The sequence below is a fragment of the Lampetra planeri genome, chromosome 42 (assembly GCF_965212315.1).
Source record: "Lampetra planeri chromosome 42, kcLamPlan1.2.h2, whole genome shotgun sequence".
NCBI lineage: Eukaryota > Metazoa > Chordata > Hyperoartia > Petromyzontiformes > Petromyzontidae > Lampetra > Lampetra planeri.
Window position 1 is genome coordinate 225,074 of NC_136148.1, and position 18,772 is coordinate 243,845.

The 18,772-nt window shown below is 51.4% G+C and overlaps 1 protein-coding gene across 1 annotated transcript in view; it reads right to left on the reverse strand.

The window, feature by feature from the left end:
* Positions 1-3,643: 3,643 nt before the first annotated feature.
* The window catches only part of LOC144732227 (uncharacterized), a 33,239-nt gene continuing 18,110 nt past the window's right edge, over positions 3,644-18,772 (reverse strand). The window contains exons 3-7 of the mRNA XM_078613626.1: positions 18,400-18,556; positions 7,269-7,523; positions 4,988-5,082; positions 3,954-4,063; positions 3,644-3,868 (exon numbers count right to left, since the gene is read on the reverse strand). Coding sequence (XP_078469752.1) covers positions 3,644-3,868; positions 3,954-4,063; positions 4,988-5,082; positions 7,269-7,523; positions 18,400-18,556 — 842 coding nt within the window. The remainder of the gene's footprint in view (positions 3,869-3,953; positions 4,064-4,987; positions 5,083-7,268; positions 7,524-18,399; positions 18,557-18,772) is intronic.

The window sequence follows — 18,772 nt, forward strand, 5'->3', positions numbered from 1 at the left end:
TCAATTATTGCATCAACTTTAATTGTAAAGCGTTTGTTCAAATATTTATGCGCCCACTCGTTCGCAGGCAAACCCGCTGAATTTTTAAAGCATGCTCTGGGTTGTTATTTTTTTTAAATAAATTTTGCTATTTGATTAGTTATTAAATAGTTAATGTGGTAGGTAAAGGTGCAGGCTTGAAATTTCCTGCTCGTGCCACTGCTGGCGGAAGGGCCTCCACCAGAGGGAGCTTGAGAGTGCCCCCTCTAGAGTGGTATTTGGCCTACTCTTCCACGCTGACGTATCGGAAGAGGTGGAGTACCCACACTTTATCCCACCACGTGCGCCCTGCCGATTGACGAACTGTAGTAGGGACTAGCTGCGCTAATGTTACGAATTCATTTATTTATTTTTGAGGCCATTAAGTCATTCATAGATTCCACAATATTCCCTTACATTTAATGATATTTAATTGGTTAATATTTTATTGGTTTGTTTAATTATTCATTCATTTACTTTTGCATTCACATTAACGCATACCATTAAATATTCACTCTCAGATAATTTATCTACAAAATGAACAAAGTCATTTATTGTTGATTTATTAATTATATTTATATTCATACAACTGTGTCTGTGCACAACGGAGCATGAGACGCATCACCCCTCGATGGCAGATGCGAGATTTCACATTTCTATGGCAGGGTCCAGGATATTCTTGATAAATCCAACAAAGATCACTGACATGTTTTTACCACGTGGTGCAACATGACCAAAGCAGTTTATGTTTTAGAAACCCCTGCGAGATGATGATGATTATATTATTATTATTGTTGTTTATAACAATGATGATGACTATGACGATTATTTAGGATGTCCACTACGGAGATGGAGCCACGAGATCAACTCGGGTGGAGCTTGTGGGTCGATTGTTGCATTGCAAGATCGTGAGAGACGGCGACGGCTTGGCGAGGCCTTCATCCAGCAGTGGAGTGATTTGGGACAATGATGATGGTTGGACGATGATGATGATACTGATTATGATGATGATGACGGGACGATGATGGTGATGATGACAGGATGATGACGGGATGATGATCACAGGATGATGATGACAGAATGATGATCACAGGATGATGATGATGGTGATGATGATGACAGGATGATGATGGTGATGACAGGATGATGATGATGATGACAAAATGATGATGATGACAGAATGATGATCACAGGATGATAATGATGACAGGATGATAATCACAGGATGATGATGACAGGGAGTTTGCGGAGCTCGCGCTGGGCAGCGCACGAGTTAAACGTCCACAGTCACCGGCCTCATCCATCACCTCCGCCGCACCCTAATATCAGCCGTGATTATTTCATTTAAATTCAAGCTGCGAATTAAAAGCCAAAAGGATTAATGTGCGCGGGGAACAGCGCGCTGATTTATGCAATATACAAAAAAATCATGCGAATTTTTTTCTTTTTCCCCGCAATGCCCATAAGTTGTGCAATACATCATTAGAATTTACAACAGATGGTCTCATGGCGGTGGGTGGGCATTGTTACAACTCAACATTACGCAGCTGCGCGCGCGTGCATTCACATATCTAATGCCGATGTACAAATACAGTTGAGCGTTAAATACACCAAAATATTTGCTGGGAATTACCGAAGAGCAATTGGGTGCCCGCAACGGCGACGTTAAAGACCCTTTTGGTACCGCTTTGAGAGATTACGTGACATTTCCGTGACAGCCCAAATGCCAAATATGACAAATTACCTGCGGTTAAAATGTAATAATGATCATTATAAAATTTTATTGATGACAGATATGAGATGAGTAAACACCTCGCGGATTGCTGCTATATGAGAGAGGTTGTTTTGTTTGCTGTCTGCCGTGTTTATATTAATGTTACTAAAAATAACATTTACGTTACTAATAATGTATTCATTCATTCACGCTTCGCCGAATCTCAGGACACACTTTCAGAGAGGGGGGCCCTGCCTTGGGATGGTCGCCCACTTTATTGTCCACGAGGGTTCTGCATGTAGGGGAGGTCGCGGCACTTCTCCGGACAAAACCCCCCCGCGGCACAAACGCGCAACAGTCCGTTCCGGTTCGGTCGACAACCTACTTGCTGTACCTGCTGGCCACCTCATAGCTCTGCAGGTGAAGTCTCTCACGCAAACTTATCCTTTTTGCGGCGTGTGTGCTCAAATAAGGGGGGCACCCCAGGTGGCATCTGACAGTCATCTCAATCAGTCAACCCATTGCACCACCTGGGTCTATTAAACTTTATTTTGTATTTTACCAGATAAGACCCACTGAGTTATGTAGATAGGCGACCTGCCTATCACAAATGAGAGCTCAGCGAAGTAGCTTATCATGTGGAAGTTCACAGCAGCCAAATAATCTAAAGTTGTGTTTCTAAATGTGGAGGGAAACCCGAAGGATCCAGAGAAAAATCCACACGACCACGGGGAGAGAGAGAGACACGCCAACTCCAAATATGCAGGCGCCAGGGTCGGGATCGAACCCACAAACTCCTGTAAAACAGGCCAGGTAGTTACCATCTCGCCACCTCGGAACCTGCTCCGTGACCTTCTGTCAGCGGGCCTTCGACACTTCACGTGGCCGCGAAGTAAGTGCACCTAGCATGGCACAAGCGCCATGGTGACGTGACCGCCACTTCGTGGTGAACGGTGGTGGTGGTTGTTGTTCTTCTTCTCGTGCGTATGCGGCGTCTGCTAAGAGGGGCTCGCTAACAACGCTTGCTCCGAGAGTCTTGAAGACTTAAACGCGTGGACTCGTTGTTCAGTTTTGCCTTTAATTAAGTTCATATTTTAATTTGGCCATCAACATAACCCATCACCTCTCGAGGGTGAATACAATTAAGATATTTTTTGTGGGAAATCGACAGTGAATGACGGTTGAACAAATTAACATCCCCTTTATAAGAATGTGGAATTGCCACCACTGACTCGATGGAGGACCAACTTCATTCATTGCCAGTTTCAGCAGGGAGACACTTCGACGTCGACGTTTTGTTGTTGTGCAATCGTTGGTGACTGGGCTCAAACCATCGGCTCCCTCCGGGTTATTCCCTCCACATTTATAAAGATGCATTAAGATTATTTTACTGCTGTGGATCTCCACGTGAAGGCCCACTTTGTTGAGCTATAATTTGTACCTCAGTGGGCTTTGGCCTGCTAGGATGGCGATGGTTTAGTTTTATTTGTATGTTTTTTGGGTGCTTTGTTTTACCGTTCTTGTACTTTGCACTATCATGGTTGTGTGTGTTGTTGTTGTAACGCTGTTACCCGCCCCTACTGGACACTGTGAAAAATAGCTTCATAGCTCATCGGATTCCTCCGGAACAAATACATATTCAGACTACGAACAGTTGATTTAATCATTGGCGGCCGAAACCCGGAGTCAAGCCCAGGACCTCAGCGGTGCCGGCTCATTGTGTCTCCTGATGAGCCCACTCAGCCACCCAGACGGCTCATGCATGCTGGAAATGGTGGCACGGCAGGAAGAAAAAAAGTAGATTAATTTTCAAATGTAACAAAATCTCTCAGCGGCTCCATCCATCAATTGGGCCGGTGACAGAACACAATTTGATTTTTGAGGAAGCGAGGGAGATGACAGCCCGAGGCCTCACCGAGGCTCCCACGCATCTCCCGCCTCCACTGGGCATCGCTCCATCTCCCGATGGGCCGTGCCGCTGCCTCGGCCCTCAGCTGAACACGACGGGTCCTCGACGGACCCGGTGATTAACCCCCCCTCCCCTTTCCACGAGTTCAGCAGCGTGAGCAATGGCTCTTGGGACAGGTCGCCCGAGCTCTGCGCTGCAGCACTTTGCATGGGCGACGCGTGCTCCGACTCCCACGGTCACGCAGGAGAGTGCGTGGAAGCACAGCCAGCGGGTCGCTGGCCTACATCTGCCTGCGTACCCCCCCCCCCCCACACTCCGGCTCAGCGCCGCCGATGGTAGCCAGTGTCCGCCCCACACTCGTCTGAGCCAAAGGACAGCGCCGTTTGGCAGAGGGCTGGAGTAGAACGATGGAGGATTCTGCACTGGGATTGGCGGCAGTGGCACGGCGTGGAAAGACGTGGCGTGGCACGGCACGGCGTGGCACGGCACGGCGTGGATCGACGACCCCAAACCGGCCTCAACGAGCGTCAATTAGGGGGCGCGCCGGGCGATCGAGGGCACGAGGGAGCGAGGGGGGGTTGGCAATTAACGGCGGTGCTAATGCGCCTCATTTAGCGGCTCACCGTGAGAGCGCTCGGCTCACGGAATCTCCTGACGAGGCCCGGGGGCTTTGCCCGAGTTTGTGTTGCTCACTGCAAAGGCACGCGTCGGAGTTTGCGGCGCTGCGGTGGTACCGCTGGGTTCGAGCCCTGGGGCTGGGTGATCTCCAGCAGGGCTGGGTTTATGGAGGGGGGGGAGGACAAATGGAATATTTGTTCCCAAAGCCTAAAACTCCAGAGGGGACCGTGTAAAAAATGTATGTGTGTGTGTAAAAGTGGTAGTGTAGCAGTTAGCGCGCTGCGCTACGAACCCGGTGACCCGAATTCGATTATCTGTACTGGGCCTCCCCTTGGTCGACTCAGCCTCAAATGATTACCTGGTATGGTGTGGAAACATGGCCACTGGGTAGACAAAGGCGGCCGGGCGTGGTGCTGACCACCCACCACCTCGTGTGCCGTTCCGGCCTTCATAGGTGCTCGCCATCGTCGTCATGATGAGCAATCATTAATCCACTGCTGGATGAAGACCACCCCAAGCCGTGTCTATCAATCGTGGCCACGCCAAGCAACAATCCATCTCGCTCCCGCACACGAGCCCACTTCATCGTTACATCGCTCCGGCAGACGTGCTCTAAAGGGATTCTGCAATGACGATGCTTCCCATAACGCAACTGCATCATACTTCACGTGGTCGGCTACCATGAAGATGTTTGTGGTTATGCTGCTGCCATATTGCTCTCTCCGGACCTGCAAACGGCACGACGTCCGACATTTCGCTCCACCTGCCGTTGGGAGCTTCCCTTCGCTCCACGTGCCGGGAGTTCAGAGCGCAGCGAGGGACACTGCGCCGAACATCAACGCGGGGTTCAACCCACAAACATGTCGAAGAGCGGTGCCGAATTGTTAATTATAAACTGAATAAATTTGCATAAGTATTACAATGTAACGCAATCCACCGCTACAATTAATTGTGACAAATGCGGGGGTGAGGAGGGGGGGTGACATCTCATTCGGCTGACTTTACCTAGAATTGAACCCAGCGCCCATTTGCAGGTCCACTCCATTAGGAGAGCACCTCAAGTAATGCTGTTTAAAAAACAAACACCCACACCTGCATAATTCATAGAAGTAACTAATTTAAAAGTAACCTGCACGTTGGAAGTAAATAACGATGATTAATGTGGGGGTGGAGGGAATGTGTGTGGGAATGGGATGAGAAAAGCACTCGTTAATTCGCTTACCCCCGGCACGCTGTGCTGTTATCGTCAAACACCCCCCCCCCCACACCAGATCCACGCGCTGATTATCAATGGGCGCGCTGTATTTCTCCAGGTGAGAGCCCGTTGAGATCTATTGCCTCTGTTTCGCTGGGGGAGACAAGGGCCACGTGGAGTTACACGGGCAAGTGGAGGCGACTGAAGTGGCTGCCCACAATGCGAGTTCGAGCCATGCGTGGCTACGCCGGGTTCCCAAATGTAAGCGCGATTTGTGGCCTTTCCCCGGCCACCGCTGGCTGAATTTAAACGGCTTTGGTCAATCAATTAAAATGTCAAATAGTGGATTTGCACAAGCTTACGAGCGGTCAAAGGCCAAAGCCAGATACTCCGATCGGTACTGACATGTTGACCTTTACAGATGAGCCAGGGTGGCACAGGGTGACACAGGGAAAGTTGTCACCCAACATTTTACCCGTGTGACTGAGCAAATATTTTGTGCAAAAAATGTCTGGACGAGATGACATAGGCATTGGGCGACGACTCGAGTTGCCACCTTTCGCACTGAAGACCAAATCCGGATATATCTCTCAGGAAGCAGTCGGTCTATTATTTACTTGGAAGCCACTTTTTTTTATTTAAATTGAAAATTCTTCTTTAGAGCTGCTTTTGTGTTTAGTGTGTTCTTCTTCCGCCCGCACATTATGGAGCACTCCATAATTTTGGGACAAAAATATAAAACCATTTTTTATTTTTAACTTGCAAGTTGATGAAACGAACTTCCAAATAAAAGTTTTGGTATCTAATTTTTTGCGTGATGAATTTTTGTACAATGGTTTTCTGAGTTAGTTAAGAAGATGACGATTATAATAAAGATATGAGCAGTTCGTGATTAGCCAACCGACGAGCCAATGGCGCTATCTCACTCTTGTCATCAATACATGAGATGCGCGCTAAACGGCGAGACACGAGACACGGTGCCAACTCCAGCTGCTGCACGCTCGGCAGTTGGGAGGGCGGCAAACTACACATTCTCATCCCAGCGCTCCCCGATGTTGAATGGCCCCTCGACACATCTCCAGGCATTGCTTTCAGAGCTGCTTTCAACGTCGACGACTGAACACCAACAAGAGGGGGGGGGGGTGGGGGGGGGCAGGCCCGCATCCTTTGGTCTTGCCATTATCGCGAGAGCCAGCCCTGGTGGGTCCACCACAAAGGTAGAGAGAGGAGCGATCCGCCCCAGTGATGAGATGGCAACCGAGCGACGTCGTCCGTAAAACTCACGGTCGCCACAGTGAAAAACGGCCACATGCGAATCGCAACTTTGAGATGCCACCCACATGGGTACGGGTATTGATTTTTTTTTCCACACTGGCTATTTGGCGTGCGAGCCAGAAACAAATTGTACCTCACAAAACATCTGATTACGACTCGGGGGGGGGGGGGGGGGGGGGGGCAAGCGGTGCGAGGCGTGAAGCTAATGATGCCACGCTCGTCGTGCGTGAAGTCAGTCGGTGGAACCGTGAGGAAGAAGCGCCATCGCTTCCCCTACATGTGTCTCGACTTGCTAGTTGCGCGCGACGTCAGTGGTGCGCCTCGGATCGGCTTCGGTAGTGGGGGGAAAAAGACACACACACACAACGTGGCACCGGCACGGCTCGGTTGTGCAGTGGAAAAAGAGGTACACGTTTCGTCGGCCCGGGTGGGTGGGACAGGGCGGGTGGGGGTGGTGGTGGCTCGCGCGTGTACCGGAACTTCGGGACGCCGCCGAGTCTCGCCCGGGGAGGGTGGATTGGGGGGCGCCGTCCCCTCACAACCACTCGCGGTTCAGGACGACGACGGCGGCGGCGGCGATGGCGAGAACGAGGCGGGCGGACGCGGCGGCGGCCGACGCCGCGGTGGCCGTGGCGGCCCCGGCGTTGGCGGCGGGCACGTGGCACAGCTGGAAGAGGCCGCCGGGGCCGTTGATGCGGTCCAGCTCCTGCTGGAGCAGCGTGAGCTTCCGCGCAGCGTCCGGCGGGCAGTCGGTGAGCACCTCCGCCTTGCACTCGTGGTACTCGTCCCAGTAGCTGCCGGTGGGGAGGGGCAAACGGAGTGCGGAGAACGGGACGCGTGTGAGCGGCCCTGGCCCGGCCACGGTTCACGCGGCCGCAGGACTGCGGTGTTGCGAGCGAGATGCTGATGATTGGCCGCCGATTGGCTGGATCGTCGGTTAGCCGAGTGAGATTTAGGGGTGGATGGTCGGCGGCGAAGCTGCGAGTGGGCGTTGAGTGTCGGAGCGGAAGCGGATACCGCAGAGCTACTTCTGAGAGTCACACGTGAGAGAGTAGCACCTTCTCACAGTCCCTGCAGCAGAGACACGTGCATCCCAAGACATCTTTTTAGTTGTCAGAGCTGTATGTTAGCAACATTAAGTGCAGAATCAAGTACATCTGACGGGTGATCGAGCCAAGACCCGTCAGGTCACTACACTCAATAAACCCTCGTTTAATCACAGGCAACTGCCTGGACTCGAACCCAGGCTCTCAGCGGTGTCGGCTCAGCGCTCTGACCTCTGACCTCTGAGCCACCCGGCCACCTCACGAACCTCTGGGGTCAGGGTTAATCTAAGAAGAGGTCGCTATATTTTAGATTTTTGTTTTTTTTTATGAAGCCCATTTTATATTTGCTTATCCCGTAATGTTCCCGAAGGGGAGAAATCGGATTAAATGAATTATTTGACGGATGATTGATTGTCCCCGCTTTACGGTGCAGTGCGGTGAGATGGTGTCTCTCCAGCCCCTCTCGTACCCACGATGTTTGCTGTTGTTTTAATAACGGCGTTCATTCTAAACTAAAATATTTTCTATTTTACCAGGTAAGGCTCCATGAGCTACATAGATCTTATTCGGAAGCGATCTGGCCATAAATGATAACTCAAGGAAGTGGATTATCACGTGGAATGTATTCCAGCCAAATACTCGAAACGCGCGTTGATTCTAAATGTGGAGGGACAGACCAGTGGACCACGTGGCCACGGGGAGAGAGAGACACGAAAACTCAAAATATACAGCAGCAGCAGGCGTCAGGGTCTGGATCGAACCCACGACCTCCTGCATACCAGGCGAGGTAGTTAACATCTCCTAGCCACCGTGGCGAGCTCGTTCGCAATGAACGGCAACCTCTCCTCCGAACGGGGCTCTCGGAGCTGACACGAGGAAGAAGAAATCGTGTAAAATATGAAAGAAACGCGTTTTACCGTCCGCCCACAGTGACTTCTCTAAAAACAACTTTTAATTTCCCCCGGCTTCCATCGCAGATTCATGCCCGTATCTCAGATCCATTTTTTACGCTGCTATTCCATTCAAACATCGGCTGAAGAAAAGAAAAAAACACTTTCATATTGTTTTTAATAAAAATATAATAATAGAATAAAACACCTTCGGGCTGATCGAGCGTCTAGTATTTTGTTTGTTTTCCGTCCACTCGAACACCCCGTTGATAAAGGCACTGAAAACCACATTTGGTAATTCCCTGCGATCGCTTCCTTCCGCCACGTGCACTAAAGGCACAGGCGCAGCCCCTGCAAGGCCTTAGCTCACGCCACTGCTGGTGGGAAGGGACCTCCCCTCGGGTGAGCTTTACAGACAGCCCCCTTCATGTTTGGGTATTTTCCCGACTCTTGCATGCCGGCCAGACCTCTCGGAAGGCGTGGTAGAGTGCCCACGCTTCTACTCCGCCGCATGCGACCCGCCGATCGACTCACTCGTACTGTTGGCTGGACAGAAGGTGGAGGGATTTAAGAAGCTTAACACCGCTGTTCCAACTGTCACACCGGGGGGGTCCAACCCTGTGACCTCAGGATTGCAACACATTTATTTGGCTGGCCATCGAACAAAAACGGTCACTGCATCGTGCGCGCTTTCAGATGCGCTTCTGCGGCCGTCTGGAATGCTCGTCCTTCCGATAATAGGAAGCCACTGGAACAATGCACTTTATTAAAATCATCTACATTGACAAACTAATTTCTTTAGAACTGTTTTTTGTGTTTAGTTTGTTGTCCTTCTGTCGCACCTCCGATTAGCAGGTTCGCTTCGTAGAGTGCGAAAGAAGTTCAGCACACTTACACCCAGTGTCCGAACCATTTACACCAACGGCAGCATCCCCACCGTGGGTAATCATTTCACAAACTTCACCAGAACAATAAAATGCCGCTACGTTTTTTGAGGCTCGTTTTGCTTCAAATGCTTTGCCAAAAAGACAACGACCCCCCGTAGGTATAGCCTTTGCCGACCGTTGGGGCAAGTGCTGTTAGCGAGCACCGATGAATGCGAGCACAACACACAGAGGAGTGAGTGGCCAGCACCACGGCCGACTACTGCTGATGTTTACACACCGCACCAGAAACTCCGTTTTAGATCATCACTGATGTTGAACGTGAGCAGGAATCGAACTCGGGTTGCCACAATTCTAACGCAGCTCCCCACAGAATGTCTTACCGCAGATCAGGGCTGGAAATAGGAAGAAATTAATGGGGGGGGATTTCTCTCCGTGTTTGTGTCTCTGTGTGTGACTGGATCTCTGTGTGTGTCTGTGGGTCTCTGTGTCTGTGAGTCTCTGTGTGTGTTTGTGGGTATCTGTGTGTGTCTGTGGGTCTCTGTGTGTGTCTGCGGGTCTCTGTGTATGTGAGTCTCTATGTGTGTTTGTGGGTCTTCGTGTGTGTCTGTGGATCTCTGTGTGTGTCTGTGGGTCTCTGTGTGTGTCTGCGGGTCTCGATGTGTGTCTGTGGATCTCTGTGTGTGTTTGTGGGTCTCTGTGTGTGTCTGTGGGTCTCTTTATGTGTGTGTCTGTGGGTCTCTGTGTGTGTCTGTGGGTCTCTGTGTGTGTCTGCGCGTCTCGATGTGTGTGTGTGGATCTCTTTATGTGTGTGTGTGTGGGTCTCTGTGTGTGTCTGTGGGTCTCTGTGTGTGTCTGTGGGTCTCTGTGTGTGTCTGCGGGTCTCTGTGTGTGTCTGTGGGTCTCTGTGTGTGTTTGTGGGTCTCTGTGTGTGTCTGTGGGTCTCTTTATGTGTGTGTCTGTGGGTCTCTGTGTGTGTTTGTGGGTCTCTGTGTGTATCTGTGGGTCTCTGAGTGTATGTGAGTTTTCATGCATGTCTCTTGGTCTCTGTGTGTATCTGTGGGTCTATCTGTCTGTTTGTTGGTCTGTGTGTATCTGTGGGTCTCTGTGCTCGAATGTGGGTCTCTCTGTGAGTAGAATAATGTTTCAAACATGAATCCTCGATTCCTTCCGGAACGCGGTCACATGGTTCAAATTGCCACTCCCGCCACTGCCGCAGATACACAGAGAGCAGCAACAGCTGCGGCACGTCGTGCCACACTCGTTCTCTCCACCCTCTCTCGCTTGATTACGAAATATCTCAAGCGTCCGTCAGACGTTGATTCTGCTCAGAATCCAACTCCCTGCCTCCTCCCTGCGCCCTACGCGTGTGATTCGCGTGATTACTATCCATGTGTTCGGTGCTTAAAGCACCGGCAACGCTCTCGTTTCCAAATCAGCCCTTCATTTCCGACCTTCTGTTATGGTAAAAAAAGCGTTTTAATCTCATATAAAAAAAAAACACCTTTCACTTCAGGACAAATGTTCCGCTGCTGCTGCTGTTGCACAATGCCGTGGGTTGTGCGTTAAAAAAAGCCACATTATCGGATTTCTCGTTCGTTTTCCCTCTCTCCGTCATTCTGCAATGTGTACTTCCGTCGGCGTAATTGCGTTCTGCCCTTCGCCTGCGATCCCACAACTGGCGCTGTCAGCACCTCCCGTCGCTTACCAAATGGACCCCCCACCCGGCAAATGTGAAGCACCGTGCGCGCTTTAATCATTCCCCTCGTCAAACTTGTTACCGCTGTTTACCCCGAGCCCTGAGTTGCAGTCTGCTAGCTCTACTCCAACACTCACGATGGCATTTGTCGTTAGCAACCCACGGTCAACTTTTCTTGTTTCCTCTGGTCCAACACCGTTTTGATACTAGGCTCAAAAGAAAGCTGTCTCTGGTGTGGACCAATCAGTTTCAAGGACAATGCATTTATTATCAGAGTATCTTTTTTTGTTTGCATTCTGACCACAAGTATTGTGTTTAATGCAGACATGATTCCTTGTAAAATGTTTCAGTTTGGTGTTTTAACATCTTAACACAACTGTTTTGTTGCCAGAAAAAGGGGAAAACCTATTCTCAAAGTTTGGTACTGGCAAAGGAGGCCCCATGATGTAGGTCAACATTTGTTGGTTTAGCAACATACGATCAACATTTGTTCACAACGTACGATTAACATTTGTTGCTGTTAGCAACATAGGTTAACATTTGTTGTTAGCGTCATACAACATACGGTCAGCATGTTAGTAGCATAGGCAACATTTGTTGTTAGCAACATAGGTCAACATTTGTTGTTAGCAACATATAGGTCAACATTTGTTGACAGCAACATAGGTCAACATTTTAGTTGTTTGTGACGAGAGGCCGAGAGACCAGTCACTGCGTGCATCGTGTTTACACAGGAGACCAACAGACCCGTCCCTGACCCGGACTCTCGGTTCAGCGTTCTTCACTGATTGCATCGTCGTCATCATCAGCGCGAGGGCCATTGGGAGTTTGACAGCGCGATGATGGGCTGGGGGGGTTCACTATTTGTGTATTGTCAGGGGCCGTACTCAAGGCCACCAATAAAGAACACTGATACAGACAATCAGACTCCTGTGACTAATAGACCAAAATCAGACTTCGTAAATGTATCCTGGAGTATTCTGACGGAGCTATAAAGCTCCTTCACACAGCTGCCCAGTATATCCGGTCTCTGGCCTGGGCTCTGGCCACAGCACGAGGACGACGTGTGGCTAACAGACCAGTCTCTGACGGGGCCTCTCAACAACAGTCGCCTACGGGTGGTGTCGTCCGGTCCTGCGGAGGCGAAGGTTGGTGGATCACGAACATGTTGCGAAACTCCCTTCGACGCGGGCAATCGACGTCGCTGTGCCCTGGCTTGTCAGGAGAAGGCGGTACAGACAAGTGGGATACCGTGCGGCCCCCCGCCCCGTAAATGGCTGAGTGTTAACACCGCAATCTCCACGTGTTGAGGACCGTGCAGAGTTGTGAGGTGCAGGTGGCATAAACGCCGCTGCTGAATAAAAAACCCACTGATGATTATATTATTATCAACGGGCCATGCTCTCTGTATAATGTGGTCTACAGACAACTGACTTCTGTCTCTGGTAGCGTCTGAAAACGAAATATTTTTTTTATTTATTTTACTGGGTAAGGTCCACTGAGCTATACGGCTCTTTTTCAGATGCGACCTGGCCACAAATAATATCTCAACGAAGTGACTCATCGCGTGAAAATGTAAAACAGCCAAACACTAAATGTGGAGGGAAAATCCGGAGGAGGACCCGGAGAAAAATCCACGCGTCTCGAATCGACTCGCTTAGACCCCCACCCCCTTTGAGATGATCTCCACCAGGACATCCTTGAACCTGTACTCCACGTCGCACCATCTTCATTAAGTGGGCCCTCGAGCAATCATTCCCGATGCTCACCCCGCGGCTCTCCTGTCTCTCCGCACCAGATCTCGAAGTAACAACTCGCGCACAAAGTGGGGGGGGGGGGGGGGCTCGTCACCACCGCTCCCAATCGCCGAGCGTTTGAAGCTTTCAGCCCGGGCGGAAGACGCGTTGGGTGGCGGGTGCGTTTTAAAAATGCATTTCCTAATTTCTCAACCGCCACCCCGAACGCGCGCGCGCTGCATACGTAAGGAGCGGACCGCAGGCTTTGAATCTTGCCGCCAGTAGCATTGCTCGCGTTCATTTCCCGTCGCACGACGACCCTGCACCTCGGAACGCCCTTCGGTTATTTATTCACGAACAGCCTCTCTCCGTGTTAATTTGGAAAGGGACGGGGGGGGGGTATGCCAAGCAGTGCTCGCAGTCGCGGAACGAGCGTGGGAGCACGGGTGCCTTTACCCCCCTCCCCCCCCCCCTGGTGACCAAAGCTACGAGTTGGGGGGGGCCTTGGCAACCACCATGAGATTTGTTTTCAACAAAAGCGCAAAAAAACGACAATTATTTAAAACGCGGTTTAAATTAATTTTGCATGAAAATGCTTTCGTTCACCTTCCACGTTTTGTTTGTATTTAATTAGAGCGGTTACGTAATGTCGCAAAAAGGTAACTGCTACGGAGCTGTGGTGGCTGCATTTTGTGAAGGCGGAGCGCCCTGCAGCGTTCAATGTTCGAGACCGTGAGCGTCACGACGATGTCAAGAGGAGCCGCGATATTAAAACAGCACCAGCACCACGACCACCACCAGCACCACGACCACCACCAGCACCACGACCACCACCAGCACCACGACACCACCACCACCACGACCACCACGACCACCACCACGACCACCACCACTACGACCACCACCACCACGACCACCACCAACACCACGACCACCACCAGCACCACGACCACCAGCACCACGACCACCACCACCACGACCACCACGACTACCACCACCACGACCACCACCACCACGACCACCACCACCCACTGTGCTGATGATGTCGTTACCACGTCACTGGGGTACTCGGCTCAGGCGAGGCCTCGTCAGTGGCTCGCTCTGACCCCCCCGGAGTGGAGGGGGGGGACGACTGACAATGGAAGCGGTGCCGCAAACCCCGAAGCCTGCAGGTGACAAGGGGTGACCCAGGCCGTACGTGCTTGATGCCCGTGGCTAGAACGCTGAGTCAAGGCTGGCTACCAGCGCTGGTTAAAACCAAACTAACTTTTTTCGTACCAGGTAAGGCCCACTGCGCTATACTGTGAAGCACTTTGTTTTTCAGAAGCGACTTGGCTCTCACAAATGATAGCGGTTCAACGAAGTGGGCTTATCATCACGTGTCTAGCAGTCAAACACTTTAAACGCGTGGTGATGTCGATTCTAAATGTGGAGGGGAAAACCCGGAGGACCCGGAGAAAAATCCACGCAACCACGGGGAGAGAGACACGCAAACTCCAAATATACATCAGCAGGCGTCAGTATCGGGATCGACCCCATGACCTCCTGTATACCAGGCGAGGTAGTTAACATCTCGCCACCGCGGTTAAAGGCACAGCCCTGCAATGTCCTGCCCGCGTCACTGCTGGCGGAAGGACTTCCACTGTAGGGAGCGTTAGAGATGTTGGCCTACCGCTCGTCCACATTGACAAGACGCCCTGGAATAGTTTGATTGCCCACACTTTACCCGACCATACACGGCCTGCCAATCGCCTGGCCGTGGTGCACCAATTTCTACTCCTGGGCGGACAGAGAGAAGTGGGATGGGGGGAGGGGGAACACAACAAAAACAGATGCCCACTGTTCCAGCTGCGGGGCCGGGAGATTAAACTGGCGACCTGTGGCTGACCGGCCCGGTGCTCGCCATCGCAGCACGGCAGCGTCCACGAGCTAACCACGAGCCCTGGAGGGGACTGCTTGTCTCTCGGCCAACTCTGAATGGCCATGTCAGGGCAACTAAGGCAGCACTGATGGGTTGCCGCATGGGTTCAAGCCCTGGGTACCGCCTCTCTCAGGAGGCTCGTCGCGTGGCTGTGTCGGGGCTATGGGTCAGCGCCTCTCAGGTGCCTCACTCCGCTTGCTCTCGAATGCACGATTAGCGCAAGCGCTCGCCTAGGTCGACTCAGCCTCAAATTAGCTCCCTGGTGCGATGTTGGCCACCCACCGGCCTCGTGTGCCGTGCCGGCCTTCATTTCGGTGCCGGTCGCTCAACGGCGCTTGCCCCCAAGCAGTCTGCTTAATGCAATGCGGAGCATCTCTGTCTGTTGTTGGATTTGAACGTGTGTCTGTTGAAATTCTTTCGCACTGGACGTACCAACCCGTGCTAATCGGAGGTGCGGGGAAAGGACAACAAACTAAACACAAAAATCAGTTCCAAAGAAATGAGTTGGTCAATCGAGATGATGCGTTAAAATTGCACAGCTCTAGTGGCGTCCGAATATCGGAGGGAAGAACGTTCCAGACGGCCCTAGAAGCGCGTCTGTAATCGGTGCGCGACGCAGCGGTGACCGCCGTCTTTGTTCGACGGTTCACAGCCAAAAGCCGCCACCACCACCGCTGCCGCTGCTGCTGCTGCGAGGACAATGAGTTGAGTCCCGTGACTGGTGGCTTATGGCTCCTTGGCGGCGATCAGCAAAGCTACGGACGGTATCGTGGTTCATTTGCGGGCGAGCACTTTGTATGCGCGTGTGTTGTGTGTGTTCTGTGTAGTGTGTTGTATGTGTAGTGTGTGTTGTCTGTGTGTAGTGTGTGTTGTGTGTGTAGCGTGTGTTGTGTGTGTTCTGTGTAGTGTGTTGTATGTGTAGTGTGTGTTGTCTGTGTGTTGTGTGTGTTGTGTGTGTAGCGTGTGTTGTGTGTGTTCTGTGTAGTGTGTTGTATGTGTAGTGTGTGTTGTCTGTGTGTTGTGTGTGTTGTGTGTGTAGCGTGTGTTGTGTGTGTTCTGTGTAGTGTGTTGTATGTGTAGTGTGTGTTGTCTGTGTGTTGTGTGTGTTGTGTGTGTAGCGTGTGTTCTGTGTGTTCTGTGTAGTATGTTGTATGTGTAGTGTGTGTTGTCTGTGTGTTGTGTGTGTTGTGTGTGTAGCGTGTGTTGTGTGTGTTCTGTGTAGTGTGTTGTATGTGTAGTGTGTGTTGTCTGTGTGTAGTGTGTGTTGTGTGTGTAGCGTGTGTTGTGTGTGTTCTGTGTAGTGTGTTGTATGTGTAGTGTGTGTTGTCTGTGTGTAGTGTGTGTTGTGTGTGTAGCGTGTGTTGTGTGTGTTCTGTGTAGTGTGTTGTATGTGTAGTGTGTGTTGTCTGTGTGTAGTGTGTGTTGTGTGTGTAGCGTGTGTTGTGTGTGTTCTGTGTAGCGTGTTGTATGTGTAGGGTGTGTTGTATGTGTAGTGTGTGTTGTCTCTGTGTAGTGTGTGTTGTGTGTGTGTTGTGTGTGTAGCGTGTGTTGTGTGTGTTGCGTGTGTTGTGTGTGTTCTGTGTAGCGTGTTGTATGTGTAGTGTGTGTTGTCTGTGTGTAGTGTGTGTTGTGTGTGGTGTGTGTGGTGTGTGTTGTGTGTGTGTTGCGTGTGTTGTGTGTGTGTTGCGTGTGTTGTGTGTGTGTGTGGAGCCATGGTGTAGCGGTTAGCGCTGGGTTCGAGCATTGGGGCTGGGTGATCTCCAGCAGTGCTGGTTTAATGGGGGGGGGGGGGTGGATGGGACAAATGGAATATTTGTTCCCAAGGCCCAAAGCTCCAGAGGGGACCACGTGATAAATGTGCGATACGTGTGTGTGTGGGTAAGAGTGGTATAGTGTAGCGGTTAGCGCACTGCGCTACGAACCCGGCGACCCGAGTTCGATTTCCTAATTATCTGAACCGGTCCTGGGACCCCCCTAGGTCGACTCAGCCTCCAATGAGTACCTAGTGCGGTGTGTAAACATCAGCGCTGGGGAGACAAAGGCGGCCGGGCGCGGTGCTGGCCACCCTACAAAGTACGACTTGTGTTTTGATTTCGCGTGCTGATCTTAAAGGTGCATTGAAAAATTATAATACTCCGATTGATGCTCTTGCTGTTGTGGAGTGACTCATGCAGCCAGCTATGGCTGCAGAGTTTGGTAGTACATGTTGTTTATGGCATTTATTGTGAAAATTCCGTCACAGTTCCTATGATCACTGTTTCATTGCTTTCATGACTTTATTTTGGTGATTTCGAAAAGTGTATTGGTTTAGCCATGTTTGTTTGTTGTAGTACAGAGTTAGACTGATGGCCTTAATCTAAGTTATCTTGTGGTTGTTGTTGGTTGTTTGACTTGCATCCCACTGGGATTTTTGCACACAGCGTTGGTGTGTAACGGTGTTTTTTCTGCAATATTTTGCAGTTTTTTCTTGGATTTTCTGTTTGCACTCAGTCACATATTCACTTTAAGATGTTTTTTGTTTTTTGTTTGTTGCGGTATAGGCACCCGATTCAAGAGCCGAATGGCTCACAGGGCTATACCTAATAAATGAACTTGAACTTCTCGCCCACCGTAATGCCCTCCCTACTCTACGCTTGCGAAACGTGGATCCTCCTAATTGAACATCTTCGCCATTTAGAAACATTTAGGTTGGCCTGCCTACGATCCATCCTGGGTTTAACCAGGCTAGATTGTTTGAGGAGCTCACAAATCCTTGAAATATCTGGACAAAGTCCCGTCGGTGAGCTCCTCCGGCAGGCAAAGCTGCGTTGCCTGGGTCATGTAGCTCGCATGCCCAGCCACCGCATGCCTAAACAGCTTTTGTTCGTACTAATAGGGGTTTTCCCCCTTTTTCTGGCAACAAAACTGACACCTTTTGTTGCCAGAAAAAGGGGGGAAAAACACTATTAGTATATTTTGGTACTGGCAAAGGAGGTCCCATGATGTAGCTTTTGTTCGGCCGGATAGAGGGGGATAAACGGGCACGGCACGGGCTAGAGAAGAGATGGAGTGATGTGGTACAAGAGGATGTGGAGCTGAGTGGACTTGCCGATGACTGTACCAGCGGTGTCAAGATAGGCCTCAGTGGAGGAGGCTCGTGAAGGACGTTACTGGGCAGTTGGAGGCAGTCGCCGTCCAACAACAACGGAGGGCAGAGGAGCGACGCTCACAACAACGAGCGGAGCGCCGAGTGGCTAAAGCACAGCAAGTTGGCACAGTAGGGGGCACAGGTGGTGCATTGGCCAGTCATCTCAGTCAGTCGACCCGTGGCACCTGGGTCTGCCCCGTGACCTTCTGCCGGCAGGCATTCGACACTTCACGTGGCCTCAACGTCCACATTGCCTGGCACAAGCCACGAGGTGACGTCACCGCCACGTAGTGACGAACGGCGGTTGTTGTTGTTGTTGTGGAGGTGTGTGTGTGTAGCGCGAGGTGGTTGTCAGTGCGCTCCGCACGTGCAGACGCTGCGCTCCCCGGGCCACGTCTTCACGCCCTGCTCCAACAGCCGGTTGACCTGCTCCCCGAAGCGGAGGAGGCACGCGCCCATGCCGCGATAGACTCCCTCGCAGCCCGCGGGGGGGTCCGGCCCCATCTCTCCCAGCGACGCCGCTCCTAGAGAGAGAGACGGCAAACAACACCGCAGCACGGGGAGAAAGAGAGGGAGCAACCGTTCGCCCTGCACACACCCGCCACCACGTGTCGCCTGTCCGGGGCAGGTGCTGTGAGCGAGAACCTATTGAGGAGGAGAGGACGACGGCTTGGAGTGTGGCCAACGCAATGCGATGGTCACACAGCGATCTTAAGTGGGAGGTTTCATTTGCCCACCGT